Raw genomic sequence first — 20,820 nt, forward strand, 5'->3', positions numbered from 1 at the left:
TCATGACAACACCAACCTCCCAGACAAGATCTTTATCACCAGCACCTCTACAGACCCCACTAGGATGGGTAGATGTGAACATTACAAGGCAAATCCAACCACTAACTGACCAGGTGGAAGAATGACAGGAACCCCACACCTTGCAGAGCAATGCCCACTTCAGGCATTTGCAGGCAGACTCTCTGACATTCACAGCAGCCCTACAGTGGCTCACAAACACTCGTTATCAGCACATAATGTTGTAAATCAACCTGCCATATGAAAGGAAACACTAAAGTCTGGTTAACAGCTTTCAAAATGACAACCGAAGCTTAAACAATTATCAAACTCCATCTGTACAATTACAGGTGTGTGACAAAAAAGTAAATGCAAGGTGAGGGAACTGATTGTAATGACTGTGGTATTATGCATAATTAAATTGCATTACTTGTAAAAAGTTTGGAAAAAATGATTAGACAGATAACAGAGGAGCATCTTAATGAAAATCATATTCCTGGACCCGGGGACACAATTGGGCTTCAAGGCATTCAAGACGGAAAACAGGAGACACTTCTTCACACAGTGAGTTGTCACAATCTGAAGAAACTCCCCAGCAATGTGGTTGAAGCAAAAATTTGGGAACATTTAAAAATAGACTGGATAGGATCCTTGGATCACTTAGTTATTAATGGACACCAAACGAGCACGATGGGTCAAATGGCCTACTCTCGTTTGTAAACGTTCTTATGTTCCTATGTATATCGGCAGGGATCAAGATATGAAGAGTTGCTCTCTACTTTCAGACCTGTATTACAAGTGGTTCCTTAGAGAATCAATGCCCTGAGAGTTTCTCTTTAAATGCATGCTCTGTTGAGGCACTGGGCAAAACAAAGATGAATCAAATGTACACACTCGTCCCATCTATTCAGGCACTATAACACAGATGTTGCGATACAGGCTAAAGAGTGCAACACAGTGTGCACAAAAGAAAATTCATAGGACGTTCCTTCAGGGAATGGTTTAATAAGTTCACTTACTCACTAACCAAATATTTGAGCTTTCCCCGAGATCCGTCATCGACTGTGTAAATCTCAAAACTAGAAGAAACTTGTGACTGGCTTGGGATTTGGGCAAGACAGACTGTATCGTTTTGCTTGAGAATACTCTCCACGTTTCTAATTGAACTGAACGGCAGCGAAAGCACTTCTACACTAACTTTATCAGCTGGGTGCTGCAATAATGAATTACAGCAATTACCATTAGAGGAACCACAACTGCAGGTGTCAGACAGCGGATTGTAAACTCGACAATTGCCAGCACCATGGTCTTGAGAGCTGCATCAAAAGCAGTCTGATCTCTTGATGTGTTCAGATACAAAACACTACAATAACAGTTAATTGCATAGGGGGATTGTAACCGTTTTCTCTGAAGGAGGCAAAAAATAATGTAGAGTATTCCTTTTGAAGTGTGGAGTCAGTGGAAAAATGAAGAACTCGGCCAATCTAATTAAAAAACATAATACATGTTCAAAGACTTCCAACTACATTTGTCACACAAGCTCTTTGGTACTTTCTTCTGCTGAAATGTATAGATTTCTTTAATCCCATTACACCAAAGATTAGGAAAAGGCTCATCAAATACAGACTAGTATTAATTATGTAAGAAGTTATATTTATTTGCTTTAAAATTGCATATTAAACACGATATTAAAACTTACAATTTCACAAGTCAATCTATACATATGGTGTGGGATTGAATTAGGTTGGCCTCATTAAACACTCTTTAGTGTAATATTGTACTTTAAATGACAGACTCTTTGTTCAAATAATATTAATAGATCACTTTAATGCAACTGGAAAATAATCTTGGTTCAAATACATCGTTTTTTTATTTTTTATTTTTTTTTACACCAAATTGCTAGAGTGATCATTGCTATTAAGGCTACTTTATGTGAGAAGATTAGATTCATATTTTCCAACACCTGCCAACAGAGTCATTAAAAACCTTATTAAGTAAGGGAGATAATGAAGGGGGGGCGGTAAAAACTGTTCTCCGATTTGAGTGTGAGTAAAAGGTATTCTTTGAGCAAAGCCTAATTGCATATAGATGCGATAAAATGTCAGAGAATAACTTGGGTACAAGAAAATGTGGGTCAGACTTATTGGATGTTATTTCTGCTAAATGTATATTGTTATACTGTATATAGTGTTAAAAACCTCTAATCTGTATTACATTTTAGATTCCCAATAAAGTGAGCAATAACGTGGGCAATTTAGTGCCAACACTGGGGAGTACATTGCCCAGAGAGACTTGTATTCACAGACCATTACAAACTTTAATGGGAAACTTAAGAGTTGTGCAGTGTGGGGTTGTATGACAAATAAAGGAGTATACAGCATTAATTCCATAGGTTTAGCAAAAATATAGTACAAGAAAGATTAAATAGTCCTTGCAACAAGCTAGAGCAAAAATGAGATTTGGCAACTGCTTAGACAAGAGGAAACAGGTGTCTCTGCTTTCTAGAAACAGCTGAAAATATACGCTATTTCTCAAGACGCACATTTAAGCTTTTATAAATACTTGACTATATCATTCTCTTGTTTAATTACTCATGGCAATCAATTAAATAAATACAAATATGTCTTTACAATCAATACCACTACCATAATGAAAATTCTCTCAAAATGTGTGAGTCTCCAGTTCGGTAACCACATTATTAAGTGTATGCATTATTTTATTTTCCACAGCCATTAGGTTGAATGCATAATAAGATCGAAACAGTGAGGTTTCCAGGCAATGGCAAATGTAGTTTTGCTGTCTGAGTTACACTCCAGAACTTACAGTAAACTGACCTCTGGAGTGCACCGGAGTGATCATCGTGGCTGCAAAATCAATTGACTGTGAATTGATTATTAAAAACACAGGAAATGAAACGGCTCAGTAGTAGTCAAGTTCACAAAAGGGACCAGGGAAACTTAGAGAGCATAAAAAAACCAAACAAAAAACCTAGACAGCTAGCTCTGCATAAGATGTGTATAAAAAACAATCTTGTTATATTGCATATGGTCCAGAAGGACACAAAAGATGACTTTGACAGGCACTGCTGGATCCCTTCATTATTAGGCTAAGACATGCAACAACCTTCAATGTCAGCTCCCAGAACATCTACTTGATTTATTCGTCACTGTAATGAAAGCCCTGCGTTGTCATGGGAGACAGCATTCAATCTCATTTAGAATATCTTGTTTGGTTTTAGTCGCCACATTCTAAAGATATTACTTTTCCTGGAAGGAGTTCAGATAAGGGCGACAAGAACAGCTAAGGGTCTCAAGAGCATGTCAAACATAGACAGGTTAAAGTTTATTTTAGTGTGGGACAGATGAGACTGGAGGAGTTGATTCACACTCAAGCAATAACAACACAACATTCAACACAGTCACAAGACCACAAGCGGAAATTAAGATCAAGTATTCTTAGGGCTGTAAAAAGTAGTAGGAATTTACTCTGAGTTCCTTAAGAAACAGCTGGATAAGATTGAGACTACTTAACTGCTAGCAAAAAAATATTCTAGATGGGCTGAGTGGCCTACGCTCATGTGTACATTTTCTTATTAAAACAAGGTTCTAAATTCTTAAAATAAACCAATTTACACAATAAGAGATCCTGAGAATTGGGTGGGGATTCCATTTGACAAACTCATTTTCTCCTCTTCGATTGCTGACTCATTCTCCATTTAATTCTCCATAGCAAATCAGACATATTTAGGCCATTTCTGCATTTGTAGGGCGGACTGCTCAATATTTATGTACACACTCTTTAAGACAACTCATCAGACCAGTTGAATTTCTTGCCTAAAAAGGAGAAGAATTTATCTGTGCCTCTGAGGTGAAACTTCCTCATTAAAAGTATTTAACATACTTTTAAAAATAGTCTGTTCAGTGCTCTACATTCTGAATAATGAGGGGAAAAAAACAAAAAACAACTTTTTTGGAGCTTAATCAGCTGTATAAATGCTCCTGTACATTTTCCTAAATAAGAAATGCTTCAAGAATTACAAAAAAAAAAAAACATGCCCATTTATATGATTTTAGTTTCACAGAAAAACAGCTAATGTAAGCAGAAACATTTACAGCTGAGCAGCATTTGGAACGACACAATAACCCACATTGAATTGTTTTGTTCTCTCTGTTACAATGTCCAAAAAACAGGGAGCGAATGAGTGACCGCTTTAGTGTAATAAATGGGACTACAGGGTGTCCTCAGTACTAATAAGGAAAACGATTCCCACAGTCACACATCATACTACAATAATTTTCCTTTTGGCATTTTTGTTTTTTAAAAAGGAGGAGGGGTGGATTGAGTAGAAATTAAACGCATGCATAAATTGTCTCCAGCAGCTTTGGTACATCATGTCTTCCAGTACAAACAGCAGCCACCATGTCTTTTGCATGTGCCGTTCGAATCTCAATTAGAAGAGACAAACATCACTTTTATTTGTCCACAGGGGATTTATATAACAAATTAGCAAGAGCCTTTCTGTTTTCCATGCTCTGTTTAGTTTAGGGCCGGTACAGTGGATGCAATAATGGCACGTCTGGTCTAACCTGTGAGCAGGGATCCTGCGCTCCCCGGCCACCAGCACCACATCACACAGCTGTTTGTGCCTCAGGTAGCTCTCCATCTTCCTGAAGGTCAGCTCTGCATGGTTCAGGGCCTGGAAGAACTCCTCAGAGGCGCAGGTCTCCATAGTATGGCATGAAGACAAGGTCTGGCTGCTATTGGAAGTCCTGCAGGGAAAGATGAGAACAAGACATCACCCTCCCAGCCACCGCCTGCAAAAACAAAAGTCTCATACAATAATAACTCCAGACATCTGTCAATTACATTAATTGAAAACCTTAGGAAGTTTGAAGGGAAAAAGGAGAAGGAGGAAGGAACAATAATGTGTCCCCTATTACAACCCAGAATACAAGCTACTCTAAAATCTCCAAAGCAATGTGCTAAGAGCTAGCCCTGGTCGGATGTACACTCACCTAAAGGATTATTAGGAACACCTGTTCAATTTCTCATGAATGCAATTATCTAATCAACCAATCACATGGCAGTTGCTTCAATGCATTTAGGGGTGTGGTCCTGGTCAAAGACAATCTCCTGAACTCCAAACTGAATGTCTGAATGGGAAAGAAAGGTGATTTAAGCAATTTTGAGCGTGGCATGGTTGTTGGTGCCAGACGGGCCGGTCTGAGTATTTCACAATCTGCTCAGTTACTGGGATTTTCACGCACAACCATTTCTAGGGTTTACAAAGAATGGTGTGAAAAGGGAAAAACATCCAGTATGCGGCAGTCCTGTGGGCGAAAATGCCTTGTTGATGCTAGAGGTCAGAGGAGAATGGGCCGACTGATTCAAGCTGATAGAAGAGCAACTTTGACTGAAATAAGCACTCGTTACAACCGAGGTATGCAGCAAAGCATTTGTGAAGCCACAACACGTACAACCTTGAGGCGGATGGGCTACAACAGCAGAAGACCCCACCGGGTACCACTCATCTCCACTACAAATAGGAAAAAGAGGCTACAATTTGCACAAGCTCACCAAAATTGGACAGTTGAAGACTGGAAAAATGTTGCCTGGTCTGATGAGTCTCGATTTCTGTTGAGACATTCAGATGGTAGAGTCAGAATTTGGCGTAAACAGAATGAGAACATGGATCCATCATGCCTTGTTGCCACTGTGCAGGCTGGTGGTGGTGGTGTAATGGTGTGGGGGATGTTTTCTTGGCACACTTTAGGCCCCTTAGTGCCAATTGGGCATCGTTTAAATGCCACGGCCTACCTGAGCATTGTTTCTGACCATGTCCATCCCTTTATGACCACCATGTACCCATCCTCTGATGGCTACTTCCAGCAGGATAATGCACCATGTCACAAAGGTCGAATCATTTCAAATTGGTTTCTTGAACATGACAATGAGTTCACTGTACTAAACTGGCCCCCACAGTCACCAGATCTCAACCCAATAGAGCATCTTTGGGATGTGGTGGAACGGGAGCTTCGTGCCCTGGATGTGCATCCCACAAATCTCCATCAACTGCAAGATGCTATCCTATCAATATGGGCCAACATTTCTAAAGAATGCTTTCAGCACCTTGTTGAATCAATGCCATGTAGAATTAAGGCAGTTCTGAAGGCGAAAGGGGGTCAAACACAGTACTAGTATGGTGTTCCTAATAATCCTTTAGGTGAGTGTATATATATACACACTAAACCATGGCCAGCAGCAAGTCTGATCCAATATCCAGAAATGTGCAGATCTGACCTGTTTTCTGAGGCTAATTAGTCTTTGAAGTCTGAGGAACATAGCTGGCTGAATCACTATCTTTTAGGGATGCTCTTTAAATGTAGCTTAATGATAATTAGCCCTAGCAGCTCTGGTCTACCATCACTATAGATCCACTTCAAAAAGAGTGAAAAACAAGGAGAGCAACATTATTACAGTCTTTAGATTTCAGATTCATGAGGTTGCAGGTCAGACAGTCAGTGTTGGCCTCAGCAGACACAGGACGAGCCATCTGACTTTACCAATTGCTTTTCACCTTTCAGTGCAAAGGCGTTTTTGCTAATGATTTAAAAGATAAAAGCAGTCAGAATATTGCTACATAAGAGCTCTCAAACCATGACAATTTCATACATTACCTCATGATTCATGGCACTATTTCTGAAAAATTCAACGCATAATTAATGCATGGAATTGCAAAGTCTCCAGCTATTGTGGAGAACAGGTCTGTGTCCATGCCCATAGATGCCGACACAACTGATAAAAACAGATCAGGAAAATTCCCAATTCTGCTGTGGAGCTCATTTCTTTAGAAAATGCCATGTTGTTAGTCCCTTTTCATGCCGAACCAGTGAATAAAATTGTATGCAGTTCGCTCTGTGGTTTAATTAATTTAATTTGTCTCGACAGATCCTTCCTCTGGATGTATGAGTTTTACACAGAACTGGAAATTCTGTGAAAAAAGTCCAGTGGCTTATTACTGCATGAAGTTGTTTATGAAACCATTTAAACAAAACAACATCCTGCCACTGGCACTGAACCTATTTTTATCTTCAATTGCAAACTAATATACATACGCTGCATAAATATACACAGACAATGAGTTCAGAATATGCAGCATTACTAAATGCACAGCATAAGCACTTCTTTGATGTTAATTGTGAACATCCTTATTGCTACTAATTGAGGCAGTGTGGAGTTCTAGTGGGATGGCTCAATTGTGGGTCCCCGCTGCCTCAGGGCAAGTTGATTATGGTTATGTGGAACATGAGTTGGATCTTAAAAAAGAAAGCAGTCTTGTTTTTTTATTGTTTTGATTTTTTTTTTTTTTTTTGTAATATGTAGAACCTTCTCAGTTTAGAAAAACAATCTATACTAGACTCTAGAGACCAGTTCTACATCTGGGCTCTACAGAATCATTCACTTGTAGCACGTCAATGTTGTTGATTCTTAACTGAACCTAACACCCTGAAAATAAGTCACACAGGACTTCATAAGCTGGATAGACACTGATGTGAGACAAACATGTCACCCATTTTATTTTATTCTTATAATGCCTTGCTACTGGATTCAGAATTTACACAACTAGAATCAGTTATTTCCTTTGATTCTATTGATTTACTTGGGAAAACTGATTTGAACAGGGCAATTAGTATAGTGTAGAATCTACTGGAAAGCACAGAGGGCAATAACTGTAGAAATACATCTCAGTATGTGAGGGACTGCACCCAGAGGGGGAACAAGATAAATGTGAATTTAATTATAAAGTAATACCCGAACACAGAAACAAATTTACAACACAGGGACCTTGGCGCATGAATAAGTATGATGATCTGCCCTCAGGAATTCAAAGAATGGCATACAATTAAACAGTGCAAAATACATGGTTTTACCAACAATTCTGTCTCTTGGCTTATCCAGAGAAATGAGGATAAGGAATCTGTGCCTCTTATACACGGGGACTGAAGCTCAAGAAGGAAGAGCAAAGCAAAATTATGAGACGAATGGGGATGGCCTTAATACAGAGAGCGCAGAAAAAGGCCAAACTGTTACCACCCACATTTCAAATTATTCCCTGTGAGTGAACAGTTCTTGCTTTGAACAGTGTTGTTCCATGATAGTGTAAGGTCAACAGAAATCTGGATGGAATTCCTTACCACAAACTAAGTGCTTATTCGTTTACTACATTGGCCGTGATGTAACACCTACTACGTTGTCAGCGCAGTTAAAGAATGTGTTTTAAAAATCTCTGTAAAATCTCTGGTGACCCTTAAATAATAACAATACCAATGCTGCCGAACTTCAAGCACCATGAAGTAGTGAGATTTAGGTGTTCAGGGGAAATGCATTCCATGTTCGCTTTCTGCTCACGATTAGGGAAATTTAATTTACAACACAGGATTTCTCTTGACATCATTCTCAGTTAATTTGTTCGGCAGTGTGAATACGATCCATTCCTGTCACGTGACGGAGAGTTCTGGACCTGGAAAATCAAATGCGACTCAATTCTTAAACGGGCAAATGCTGTTGAGAATCGTAGGTATGCTCCAACAAGGGAAGCGAGTATCCTTCTACACCTGAAGAACAATAGTCCTGCATGGCCACAGATTGCTGGGTGTCCTTAGCAACATATGTTGTGGAAAGCACATGCCTTGTAAAAGCTGAAAGAATTAAAGAATGCAAACTAAACCAGAAAATAGAATGGCTTGTACTTATTTCATGATTTATTAGGCCGCGAAGGAGAAAAATCCTGGTACTCTTCTACTGGAACGAAACAGAAACTGCAGCACACATAACGGTGCAATTGTAGGAGGGCAGCAGCATCTGCACCTGATCCTAAGAGCCATCACCAGCAGACACATTGCAGACACAATCAACATTAAATAACCTCCACTGTACAAAACAGTACCTCGTCTGTTTGCTTTGGGCCTTTAAATCAACTAGTTTGCATACATTAATACTTATTCAGACACGCCTGTCGTTGCATGCTCAAACCATTCCAGAGATGCAGAAGAACCCCTAAAGGAGGTGGGGGAGAAAAAACAAAAAGCGGAGTGAAGCTGCATTAACCAGATTGATCTCTACATAAGAAGCTTATCACTATCACCTTGGCCCTTTGTATAAATGTAATTACACCTCTGCACAATGTCAGATCACAGCAAACTGATTAGTCTCACTCAGAGAACATCAAACACTGCAGTCAGCTATATCAGCAAGACGAGCACTGCAGAAGAAAGCTTTATTATTGTGGAGACATTACTTATCAAATTATTCATTTATTCATATAGCGGGAAACCTTTTTACCCCCCCCCCCCGCCCCCCACCAACACACACATAACTGGGAGCTTTTGTCGGAGATGCACTAGTGCGTCTTGCAGCCTGATAGGAACGTTACTTACCCATTTCATGGTCACCGTTTCTTCCTTCCATACGTCAAAAGAGAAAAGAAGGCATATACTGTGACAACTGCATCTTCCTCCTTTCTGAGATGTTGAGACATGCTGGAGCAGTGTGTCTTGGGAAGTGGGAAAGCCACTCAGTTACACAACAGTGTACGCCAGGAAGGCACAAGACTGATCTCGAGTTGCTCCTCACAGACTTGGATGCAAACATGTGGGACACTTTTCTGCCTGCCCTATCAGTCATTGAGGTCTTTCTGGATTTGAGTACCTTAGCTTTGGTGGCCAGGGGGCTGGGGCTGTATGTGGATCCCAGTATATGATAACAATGATAATTTAAAGTGGATATGGCAGGCCCTAACAAAAACATAGTGCTCCTACGGTAGTAAAGGCATACACATACACTGCTGATATCCCCCTCCCTCTGCTCATGTGTATCGTACAGTTCTGGACTTCTCGGAGCAGATGTGAGATGGGCATTTATGATATCAGACATGTGAAATCCATGGTTTCGAGTTGCCGGCAAACACCTGTCCACTCCCCTGCATCATGATGCAAATGTCCTGGGTCAACCATCTTGCTATGAGTGTCAACTGGAAGTTTCAGTGTAGGATGTGGTTTTATCCCACCATTAACAATGTGCCAGGCGCTCAAACACAGTCATCTGCCAGGACATCGTCACACTCACAAAAATGTCCTTTCAAGGTAATAACCAACAGGGCAGAAAAAGGAAAATACACTTCAGTGTAGCCACAGTAGCACATGAGTCAGCAACACTCATTTGTTTTACAATTGAAAAATGTTGTTTTCTTAATCCAGGGATACATTATTCACTGATGCATGCTCTGACTCAGATATTCAATCAAGTTACGAGTGCTGTTTGGACCACAATGCTTTGCAAACTCAGAAGCATTTAAGTGTAAGGCCCTTTAAAGTGATCAGTAAAGTTCAAGATTCAGCTACTTAGTATGTAACTATAGCCTGTATGGCATCATTGTTCTTCAGAAAACACCTTAGTACAAACGGCATGTGTGCTTAATGGGGGGGACCTATCTAGAGAAAGAAGATGTGCCTTCCATATTCCAAAGTCATGAAGTGGATCATCCATGCCTCTGTGCTTCGGCAGGTATTCAAATCACTGAGCAAAATCAAAACAGCCGGTGTGCCCAATTTCACTAACAAGCATGGACTCAGAGGGCATAGTCACCCGTATGATCAAATGGAATGGGGGGTCTTGTTAGAAGCATTTCACTGAAGACGAAACAATAATCAGACAAAGACCTCGAGGCCTCTTCTCTCTACTCCCAACACCACCAACATTCACAAGGGACAAGCTTCCCAGCAGCAGCAGGTTTTACAACGAATCACAGTCAGACCAATGATTTGTTCTATAAATGAAAATGGGAAAAAAAAACAATATATACAATTATACTTCATTACATTTCTTGCCCCCTAAAATGACATTTCCTTTTCAAAGAATGCCTCACATCAGCTATACATGCATTATCCTAATGTGTGGAAACCCCCTGGTGATCTGGTTAGACACTTGCCATTGTGATTTTATTTCTAAGCCACACTCCAGGGTTGTGCCTGTATGATTCTGTACTTCTACCACAAAGTCTGATTATTAGAAATTCTGCAAGCCTGCATATAATAGTGCAAGATATTCTCAAGACCACTTAGATAGCCCTGCATTCCTTCTGCCATTATGTAAACTCCTGTGCTGTACAATGTGAACTACTGAACTTTGTAACCTATTTCATTAAATTATTTCAGCCCCTAACACAATACCTTGTAACTGTCAATTAATTATGACAATAAGAAGAGTGAGTTTACACAACCAAGACATCTACAGATTCTAAAACAGAAAAATAAAACACATCAACAGATGCCCTTAAGATTTCAATAAGGAAAGATGATCAAACTGTGATCTCCCATGTGTTGAACCAATAGCCAGCCCATGGCAAGGTCAGCAGATAACAGAGTGACAACCTCCAAAAGACCCAAAACCATTTCAAGGGCAACATTTCAGACTGAATCACAGTGGGGACCTCTCCTGCACATTGCAACCCAACTGAGAAACAAACCATCCAATTCTAAGGTTAGAATTCCAAAACAGATGGTTCACAAATTGCTTCAAGACACAAAGTCAAGCTGAACTTTAATCATTGTGCCTTTCACACCCCCACACATCACAGATCAGCCACAGTCCAACTAAACTGGAATGTTAATGGGTGGACTCCCAGTTGCTTTGCCAATACATCTACAATATTTTCTTGGTTTAAACCATTTTGCCATAACAAGAAACCACAAGTGTAAACACACAGGAAGTGACTGTTAAAAGTTGATTGTTTCCAACGAGTTACTGGGAGGATGTGAAACTCTATTGCTGTCAGAGTGTAATAACTTTATTGGGATTCTTTTCGGAAACAAAAAAAAAACAACTCTCAGATTAAGTCTCACAAATTTGTTGTCTGAAAATAATAAAGTACTTTTTCATAGGTTATATTGTGTACAGAATGTATACAATCAAGTGGAATAGAACTCTAATTTGCTGCCATTGTTGATCCCTAGAAAAACCATGGACAATATCACTAGTATACACAATTGAGAACAGTGCTATTGAGATTAATTTAGTTTAATTTAGTTTGGATGTTACATGCATTTTCCAGTGTGTCCCTTTGTGCTTAAACACGGAGTTAAGTCCTTGCTTTGAAATTCAAGAACCTTTGAGGAGAGATGTCAGAGCTCTTGGATCTGAGTCATGTCAACAGATAACATCTCTCTCAGTGAAAAATAGAAACAAAAAGACTCAGTGAGAATAAGATTTTCCCATGCAGGCCACGTGGTTTTCCATTACCTTGTTTCACTGAATGGCTTGACCCCACATTGGATAGTTTAACATCTTCCCCTAGGTGTTTCACAGTAACAGGCCTCCTGTGTCCCAAGTGTCAGTGATAAAAGCTGTGAGAGGGTGTAATTTTTCACGTTTCACAAGACAAGGCAAGACAGGAAACACAGCAAGCCTTTGACATTTTGGGTGGATGAGGGGCATAAAAAACAAAAACAAAAAAAAACAGACTTGACAAAAACAGCTTTCCTGATGTTTTCAGAAAGGTCTGAGGTTTTCTCCAGAGAAAATAATCACTGCAAAAGCAGTATGGGCTGCCCACAGCATTAGAGCCCACATGGGCAAATGGAGTCACAGCAGAGCTTAATATTCCTGTGGAATGAGACACGTCTGTCTTGGAAGTCTGTAACTAAGTTAACAGGAATGTGGCAGCTGTAATTCATCTTGTTGGCACATAATTCCTTCAGTAAAGACAGAAATATTGATGAACTGGAAAGGGGAAGATCTGTAGAGCTCGTAGATCACAGAGACAGATTGACACGTGCTGTGGTCAGCTCGTAGCTTGCATGTGAAGGAGGAGTCACTCACTGCGTTCCCCTGCACCTGCTCCGCTGCTCTTCACAGGGGTCTGATGAGAGCCGGGTATCGACAGCCGGCAATTAATTTCCACTTTAACTACAAATGGCTTCATCAAGACAACGATTTATACCATCGGATAACAATGGGGCGGGGGGAGTGGAAGAAAAAAAAAATCCAGGGCAATTAAAACAGAAAGAGAGTACGTGTAATATTGTGCCCAAGAACACTCTTCCACATTGCAACTACTTGGTACATTACAAGAAACTCCCTCCGTGTGATTCTTAATAGCATTATTTACAGAATATGCTTAGAATATCATGTGATCATTATATTGTAAATAAGCACCAAGTGCAAATACATTTACACACCCACACACTCTGGATTAAATGCATACGGTAATGTCAACTGGAGCTTAACAATCAGTAAATCCCAATGAACAAAAGTGTGCTATACTATATATATGTACAGATTCTGTTCACTGGGTGCAAGCTGTTCTGCTAGCTATCATTATAGTGTATAGCAACCTTAAAATGTATTTTGTGATGTACTTTGACAAGGGCACAAGGGGAAATGATTTCCAGCTCGCATTAATCCTGAGGAATTCACCAGTTGGCAATTAAGGAAAACGAATGCATTAACGTTAAGCTACATTATTAGAAAGCAGCATCAAATTGGAACTCAAGATTCTCCACAGACAGACCCAAAACCAATTCCAATCCTTAAACACCCACAAGGAACTGAAGCAAAACTAAACTGCAATATACTTGAATTCCTGTCATTGTACCAAGCCGTGTACAAGTCTGTGTTATTTACAGGTCACTAAACACATACCATTTATTTTAAGTATTAGTCAAACACTCTCTAGAATATTGCCAGAGTACCAAAGCCTGTGAATAAGAGATCACATTTATCGTCAACAGGATTTTTGCTTTCAAATTCAATGCCATACTTTAAAAGAAAACAAAAGGTTCTGCCTTTTATGCTGCATGTACAAGAAAGTACATTTAAAAAAAAGTCAATTCAGAACTTTAAAACTCTAACAAAAATGAACGTTAGGATCATGCGAATACTTTTTTAAAATCTTGCTACTTATACTAAAAGTTCAGAATTTGTACAGTATTTTTCTTTTTCACATAAAGTCACAAAAATCAAACCAAAATGTGAAAGCACCACCCTTCTGTATCGCCTGTGCTTTCTCAATGCCACTTCCTACACTTTGAAAAAAAGTTTCAGCATCTGCTGCACACTACCTCAACTCTGTGCTGTGCAACACCAAAGATCACGCCATCCAAATCAAACAAGAGTCCTGAGACCAAGACTCTCACCTGCAAGAGCTGCTGTCAGAGTCGTTCTCCTCCTCGCTCCTGCCGCTATCATCCGCCTCCTGGCCCTCCGGGGCTTGTGCCCCCTGGCAGCCGTCCGTGGTGAACTCCAGACTGGGTGCCCCTGAGGGAGAGGCTCCTGGCTGGGGCGGGGGGCTGGGGCAGTCCTGCTGGCTAGAGGAGCGAGGGCAGCCCATTGCAGCTAAGGGCAGAGGGAGGTTTCCCGGTTCCACAAACTTTCTGCTACTACTGCCACCACTACCACCAGCACTGCTGCTACTGCTGCCTCCTCCACCGGCAGAGGGGCTGCCGGCTGCCCCCCTGCACCAGAAGTCCCCTAGCTGGTGGCCATCGGGCGAGCCGGTGGGCGGTGGGGACGTGGGATGGCCGAACCACCTCCATCGGATGCGCAAGATCTGCTTCACATCAAACTCCTTTCTGGAGCCAGACATCCCCTCTAGCAGGAGCAAGGGATTGTCTAGGCAACGGCACAAACAGCACTGAGAGAGACTGCTTCTGCACCGAGTGAACACTCTCTCTCTCTCTCTATCTCGCTTCCTAAAGCGCGCACACACAAACACTGCACACACTCGCACAGAGGCTGCAAGCTTGCCTCCCTTCTTCTACAGGACTGAATTTAATTATTTATTTTAAAAAGAATGTATTTTTCTGTTGCTAGCAGAAATATAAACAAAACTACAATAAAGAAAAGAAAGCAGCAGAAGAATCTTGTTTAATCCAAAGGCATCTGAACTTCCAAAGCGTGGCCGGGGCTGAGGGAATCTCAGTGAAAGGAGGAGGTGCACAGGTCCTGGGTAAGAGACTGCGCTCGTGCCGGGGGCTCGGGGGGCTGTATTCCAGCTTCTCATTCACAGCGGTGCTGCCACTTTCTGCTGCCCTCTTCCCCACAGTCCCTGACCATCCGCGCTCACAAACCCTGACAGCATTCATTAAGCCCTTTCAAAACGGAAAAAACACACCACCCCCTCCTTGGAAACCACAAATGACAGAGACAGACAGCGGCTCTGATGCAGCATCTCAACACAGCCGCTCCTGCTCCCGTTAACCCTGTAAATGCCAGGGAGAAGTGCCAATGAATGCTCACGTGAAGCCCCTGCTGAGACCCTCGCAAAGGAGGGAAAGAAACAAAACAACAACAAAAAGATTCAAAAGCCTGCTTTAAAGACAGCTGCTTCAGAGGAACAAGAGGCATCCCTGTCACCCTGAGAGTGCGTGAAGATTGAGGGAATTACAATGTTTTGTAGTTGACCAGCCGTGTTAAGAATCTCACATACAATTTCAACAACAAGAGCGCTATAGTGTATTTAAAAAATAAAAAATAAAATGTATATATAATAAATAAACAAATTCTTGGGGTTCATTGAAAAGTCTTTACATAAAAAATCTCTGGGGGCCAAACCAGTTCCATTCCCCCAAAGGCTGAGAGAGAAAGCCCATTTTTTTTTAAGAGCAGAAGAGACTCTGCAATGCACCATTCCCTTGAAATCATAATCTTTAAATGTTTGCAAACCCCCCAAGGAAATCCTCATTCAGACAAATCCGTCCAATGCTGCTCCAAACACCACAGTATCAGTTTTCTGCTAGCTAGTACTTTGGCCACCTAATTACCGGTTGATTGTAGAGAGAGAAAATGATAAAAAGTACAGACAGGGACCGAGATGTAGCTTTCACATATAAAAAAATGAGTTCAATCAATAGGACACTGGTAAAATTGGCACACAATGTTCTGTAGCTCCATAACTTCATATCAACAATGGACTGGAAATGAGTGTTCTGTTTTCTCTGTTCCTAGTGCAGTTCCTACATCTAAGAACAAAAATAAACACTGTACTGTTCTATACATCACTGGCTTACATGCAGGTTTCTTAAATTCATGTTTCAATTTCATTCATTTTTGGATTCAGAAAGGTAAGGGCACAACTATTCATAAACCCATCAATCCCCACCTCAACATCAGTCATTATATGACTCACTGCTATTATTTCTCACACCACAGACAGACTGCTAAGTAACACCAGAACTCTTTCACGGTCAGCATTATGATGAAAGGATCGCTGTAGCTTTAATAACATGAAGGGAATTTAAAAAAACAGGAAGACTTCCACTGTAACTCTCAGCCCAAATCAATGTCTGGTGTCTTTGAAGTCAATTTTATATCAAATCTTAACCTCCTTGACCTTTGACCCTTCCAAATCGGACAGGGAGCTGCAGGTATGACCCACACTTACCAAACACGGATCAGCTCCATTATTAAACAGACTTAGGGAGAGAAAACTGTTGATTCCACAGTGAGAAGGAAGGAGGAAACTCCAGCCTGCTCCAAAATCATCACAGCCATGATACTCGTGTTGAATTCTGCTAGGATTCCAGAACACAGTGTCAATCCAGTAATAAAGGCCTAGGATGTTCAAAAAGGACCACTTTAAATTAAAAATTGCCCCCGAAAAGAGAAAGAATTTATGCTTCCATAGTTTGGCACCCATCAGTTTCACATAATGCAAACCTACATATGTAATTAAATACAGCCCTAATGCATTTGTTCTCTAAAATGATAAAATATAATCGACACTTGTGGTGGGGGTGGACCTGCACCACTAAATATTCATAAAACATTTTTACCATGCTACATTTACCACTTGTTTGTAAATGGGGAAATACATTGCCAAATATAATAACCATGTTAACAAGAAGTATTTCAACTACAGTATTCTAAAATTAACATTCTGGAAGATGTTTGTGACACTATAATTCGCATTGTGTCATTTTCTCGGGTATAAACAGCATGACACAATGTTTATTTTTTCGTCTTTCTTTTTTTCTTTTAAAATGGTGATTAAGTGATAGACATTTTTTATATGCAATCTTAATTTATTTTTTTAAACTTAACTTTTCTGACAGATTAACCACGGGAAGGGGGTGTTGATCGTTCCTCAACCAAGAGAGATCACTCCCTTTGGAAGGCCAGGACAATTAATGTACATTCAATGAACACATGACACTGCAGGGAATCTATGCTTAGGCAATAAGGCCTGCATTAGATTTCATTAAAAAGAAAACAAATGCATTTCCTGTCAATGTCATTCAGAAACCGAAAAAAAATAAAATCACATTTCCCAGCCTACCAATTTACTTTTTTTGATAGCTTTGTCAGAACCTGCTTCACAACAAAAATGCAGGAAACAATAGGGGAGCACTTCGGTCTGCCTCTTACCTCAGGTGACTCACTTTCACACAGATTTTTCCATAATAAATACAAAATCATGTGATGGGGCGAAATGGTGGTTGTTCACATGTGACTTGAAAATAAGGTCCACGTTAAAACCCTTGTGCATAATAGCATAGCCACAAGGGACAAAATATAACATAAAAAACAGTAGGGATCCTAATTCTGTGAGCGGTGAAATATTTTGTTTCTCTTATAATAGCCTGTAACGGTGGGGCTGCTTTCTAAACCAGTCTGTTTAAAATGCACAAGAGCTCCTTCAACTGTGGAAAAACTTAGCAGACACCCTGTATAGCAGAAATGAAAAGAAACTCCAGCCCCAGTACACAAAACACGATGGATGAGTGTGAGCTGTTGTTATGTGACCTCTAAACGAGCTCAACACTGGAAAGGTGAAGCTACAGTGCTACACAGTGGTCATTATATACGGCTGTGTCTCTATTAATTGTATCCAACACATGGGTGAGTTTGGTTACCATAATAGTGAGTCATGTCCATTCCCAGGCCAGTGCACACCTATGTGATATGGAACCAATTCATTTTTACAAGACATAAGAAGATAAAATACTTGGAAATTAAGAAAATGATTGGGGAGGGAATTATGGGATTTTTTTATTTGTTTCTCAGCATTTTGGGTTGAGCCTCCGGGTTCTGAGTGTAGCCAATCAGAATGTTACAACCATAGATGAATACAAAGAGCAAGCTATTTTTCTGTTTTTCCCCCCCCCAATTCTACTGCATTTCCTGGAGACATCCTGGGAGACTTAACTGTCAAAAAAATTAACATTTATATTCCCAGAGACTTGTTCTAATCTGGTGCTCCAATTTACCCTGCTGCACTATCCACATTTATTTCTGCTGGCCCTGCCTGCCTTCGAAGCTGCTTTTTGCTCCGTTTAGCTGTCCATTTCTCAGTTACATCACGGAGATCTGAAGAAACCATGCATGTAATAATCATTCAATGCATGTTTCATTTTTTTTTTTTGGTCAAAACGATAAATTAATATCTTGTCAACTATACACTTGTGTCCTATATCGGGTTTTGCGATTTGGTATTTGTAAATCTTGTGTATTCAGGGAACTGCGGTCTGCACTTGTTACCATATGCTGCATGAATTCCCTCATAGATGTTGCCCTGCTAAATTTGTGCAACGGGACCCTTCACCACAGACGGTGACAGTCACATGCCAGGTGGCACTGCTAATGATCCATTTCTCATTACATGAAAGTAAGCCAGTCTAAAGGCATATTACATTGGTACACAAAGGACAAGGACAACACCAATCAAGCCATGTTTTGCTTTAATAATAATTAAACACGTCATCAGTGCATACACTTCTCTATGTCTCGTTTTCCTAGTTTAGGACTACATCATTGTGTATATGCTTCAGCCTAAACCCCTACCACGAAACAGCAAACAAACACTGGAAACCAGGACAGTTCACAAATGATTACTACATCATTAGGGGAAAGTAAAAGACACTTGTATATTGTTCACTGGAAAAGCAATGAGGGATTAACCATAATGCAGTGGTTCTCAACATTTAACCGATCCAATGCCCCCAAAAAAGGGTCAAAATGTAGCCTATAAATTACAGTCCAATGATAAGCAACCCTGCTCCTTAGCCATGTATCCCTCCCACTTTTATATAACCACAACCTGAAATAACAAACCCCAATCAGAATAATGCATGTATGTCGATTGGAAATGAGTTAAAACAACTTGATCAAGTTTTGTTTATTATCTTTCACTTGATCTCATAATTCAGGTTAGTTTTAAGACATCAATACAGTGATACCAGCCTGTCAGTAGCACCAGTAGAAGCACAGATGTGCCACTTGACAGACAGAGGAGCCCCCAGTGGCCAGTGGTTCTGTTGGCAGATGCTGCTGCAGCCGATATCCAAGTTAATCTCCAGGCGGTTCAGTGTGCATCCTGCCTGGTAACGAGACTAACCAGGGAAACACGTTCCCACTTGGCAGGCACTGTCAGCTCTCTGTCCCATGGCCAAGTTTTGCAAAAGTGGACGACTTTTTAGGAAAGGCTCCACAGTTTCAATCGAAAGCACTACAGCCAGCCCAAAGCCTTCATACGAGATGAATGATCACATGTAGCGAGACATTTGGGTGATGTCTTTTGCACAAAGCAGCACAGACTATTTAAATCCAGAATGCAGATCCGAGGGTCCACATTACTAATATGCTTGTCATTGTACATGTAGTGCAAGGCTAACTAAACCTTATTTGTGAATATATCTTAAGGAAAGCACAGCCTGTAGAGGGCTCCTTCTTACCATCTTAAGTCAATATGAATGATCCTTTATAGAAAACCCAATGCTCATAAACAAAACATCAAGCCTAAGAAGGAGGAGTAAACTCACGAAGTATTATCTGGTTTGAAATCTGCAATGAAACCATTCAACAGGACTGAATTAATTAAAATATCCCCATGAAGAAAAGCACCATACTACATCAATTAAAAAGACTACCAAACCTATCCCCGAGAAGCAGTGTGGTCACAGGCAGACATTTTTAACACAGGCCACTAATCTGAGAAGCAGCGCTGAAATGATTCATAACTCCCCCATATACAACAGCACAGTTCTCTTCAAATGCCAGCACAGTGCAGGAAAGCCAAGCACTCCAGATTACATGTTAAATTCCTCACTCTAAAATCAGTCACCTATGAAAGCTTCACACTCTCTTTGTCGAGACCAGAGGGACCACAAAATACAAAAAACTCTGAGCTGGTCTCCAGGAGGATATGCCATGCCTTGTCAATTTCGGATGAAAACATCACTATGTAATTTGATGGGAGAAACCAAAGGGCTTGTTTTGCATTTGAATAAGTTCAAGTGCTATTGCAACGTGTCAAGCATGTGCCCGGAGAGAGAACGACAGCAGGTTTCCCTTTGTTGCCATGCATCGGGGAATTGGAAACAGCGAGGAGATGCTGGGAAAAGCGAGCTGCTCACATTCATTGGGATTGCCGACGTCTACAATGTGCATTTGAGCTCCAGTATCCTTGGCAACCCCTAGTCATTTCCAAAGCCATTGCAACACCTAATGGAGTCAAAGCCAGCAGAAGACAAACATATTTACATCCTGCGCAGCACACTCGAGGCGCACTGGGACTCAGCCTAGAAACTGAATGGACAAATACAAGTGAAAACAAGGGAACAGGACTTTGAACTAATTTCTAATAGGTCCTCAGAGGTGGTCCTCCAGTTAGATGAAAGCAAATACCAACATGGTCCCTTCCTGCAGACTTAAAACAATACCAAGCAAGGCATCTTCAAAGGAACTTGTAACAGCTCATAAAGCATTACCATACTAATAAACGTCTACAATGCTTGTATGATAATACATAACCAGTGTGTATCACCAAAA

At 40.6% G+C, this 20,820-nt stretch overlaps 1 protein-coding gene across 3 annotated transcripts in view; it reads right to left on the reverse strand.

Moving 5' to 3' along the window:
• Positions 1–20,820, reverse strand: part of klhl5 (kelch-like family member 5) — an 85,842-nt gene that overhangs the window by 28,651 nt on the left and 36,371 nt on the right. For 2 of the 3 annotated variants that reach the window (XM_066720532.1, XM_066720531.1), the window contains one exon: positions 4,584–4,766. In XM_066720532.1, the coding sequence (XP_066576629.1) occupies positions 4,584–4,726 (143 nt within the window). In that variant the 5' untranslated portion in view covers positions 4,727–4,766. Of the gene's footprint in view, positions 1–4,583; positions 4,767–14,189; positions 14,795–20,820 lie in introns of those variants that run through there. The other variant, XM_066720533.1, reaches the window with a different exon arrangement.

This window comes from Amia ocellicauda, chromosome 13 (assembly GCF_036373705.1).
Source record: "Amia ocellicauda isolate fAmiCal2 chromosome 13, fAmiCal2.hap1, whole genome shotgun sequence".
Taxonomy (NCBI): domain Eukaryota; kingdom Metazoa; phylum Chordata; class Actinopteri; order Amiiformes; family Amiidae; genus Amia; species Amia ocellicauda.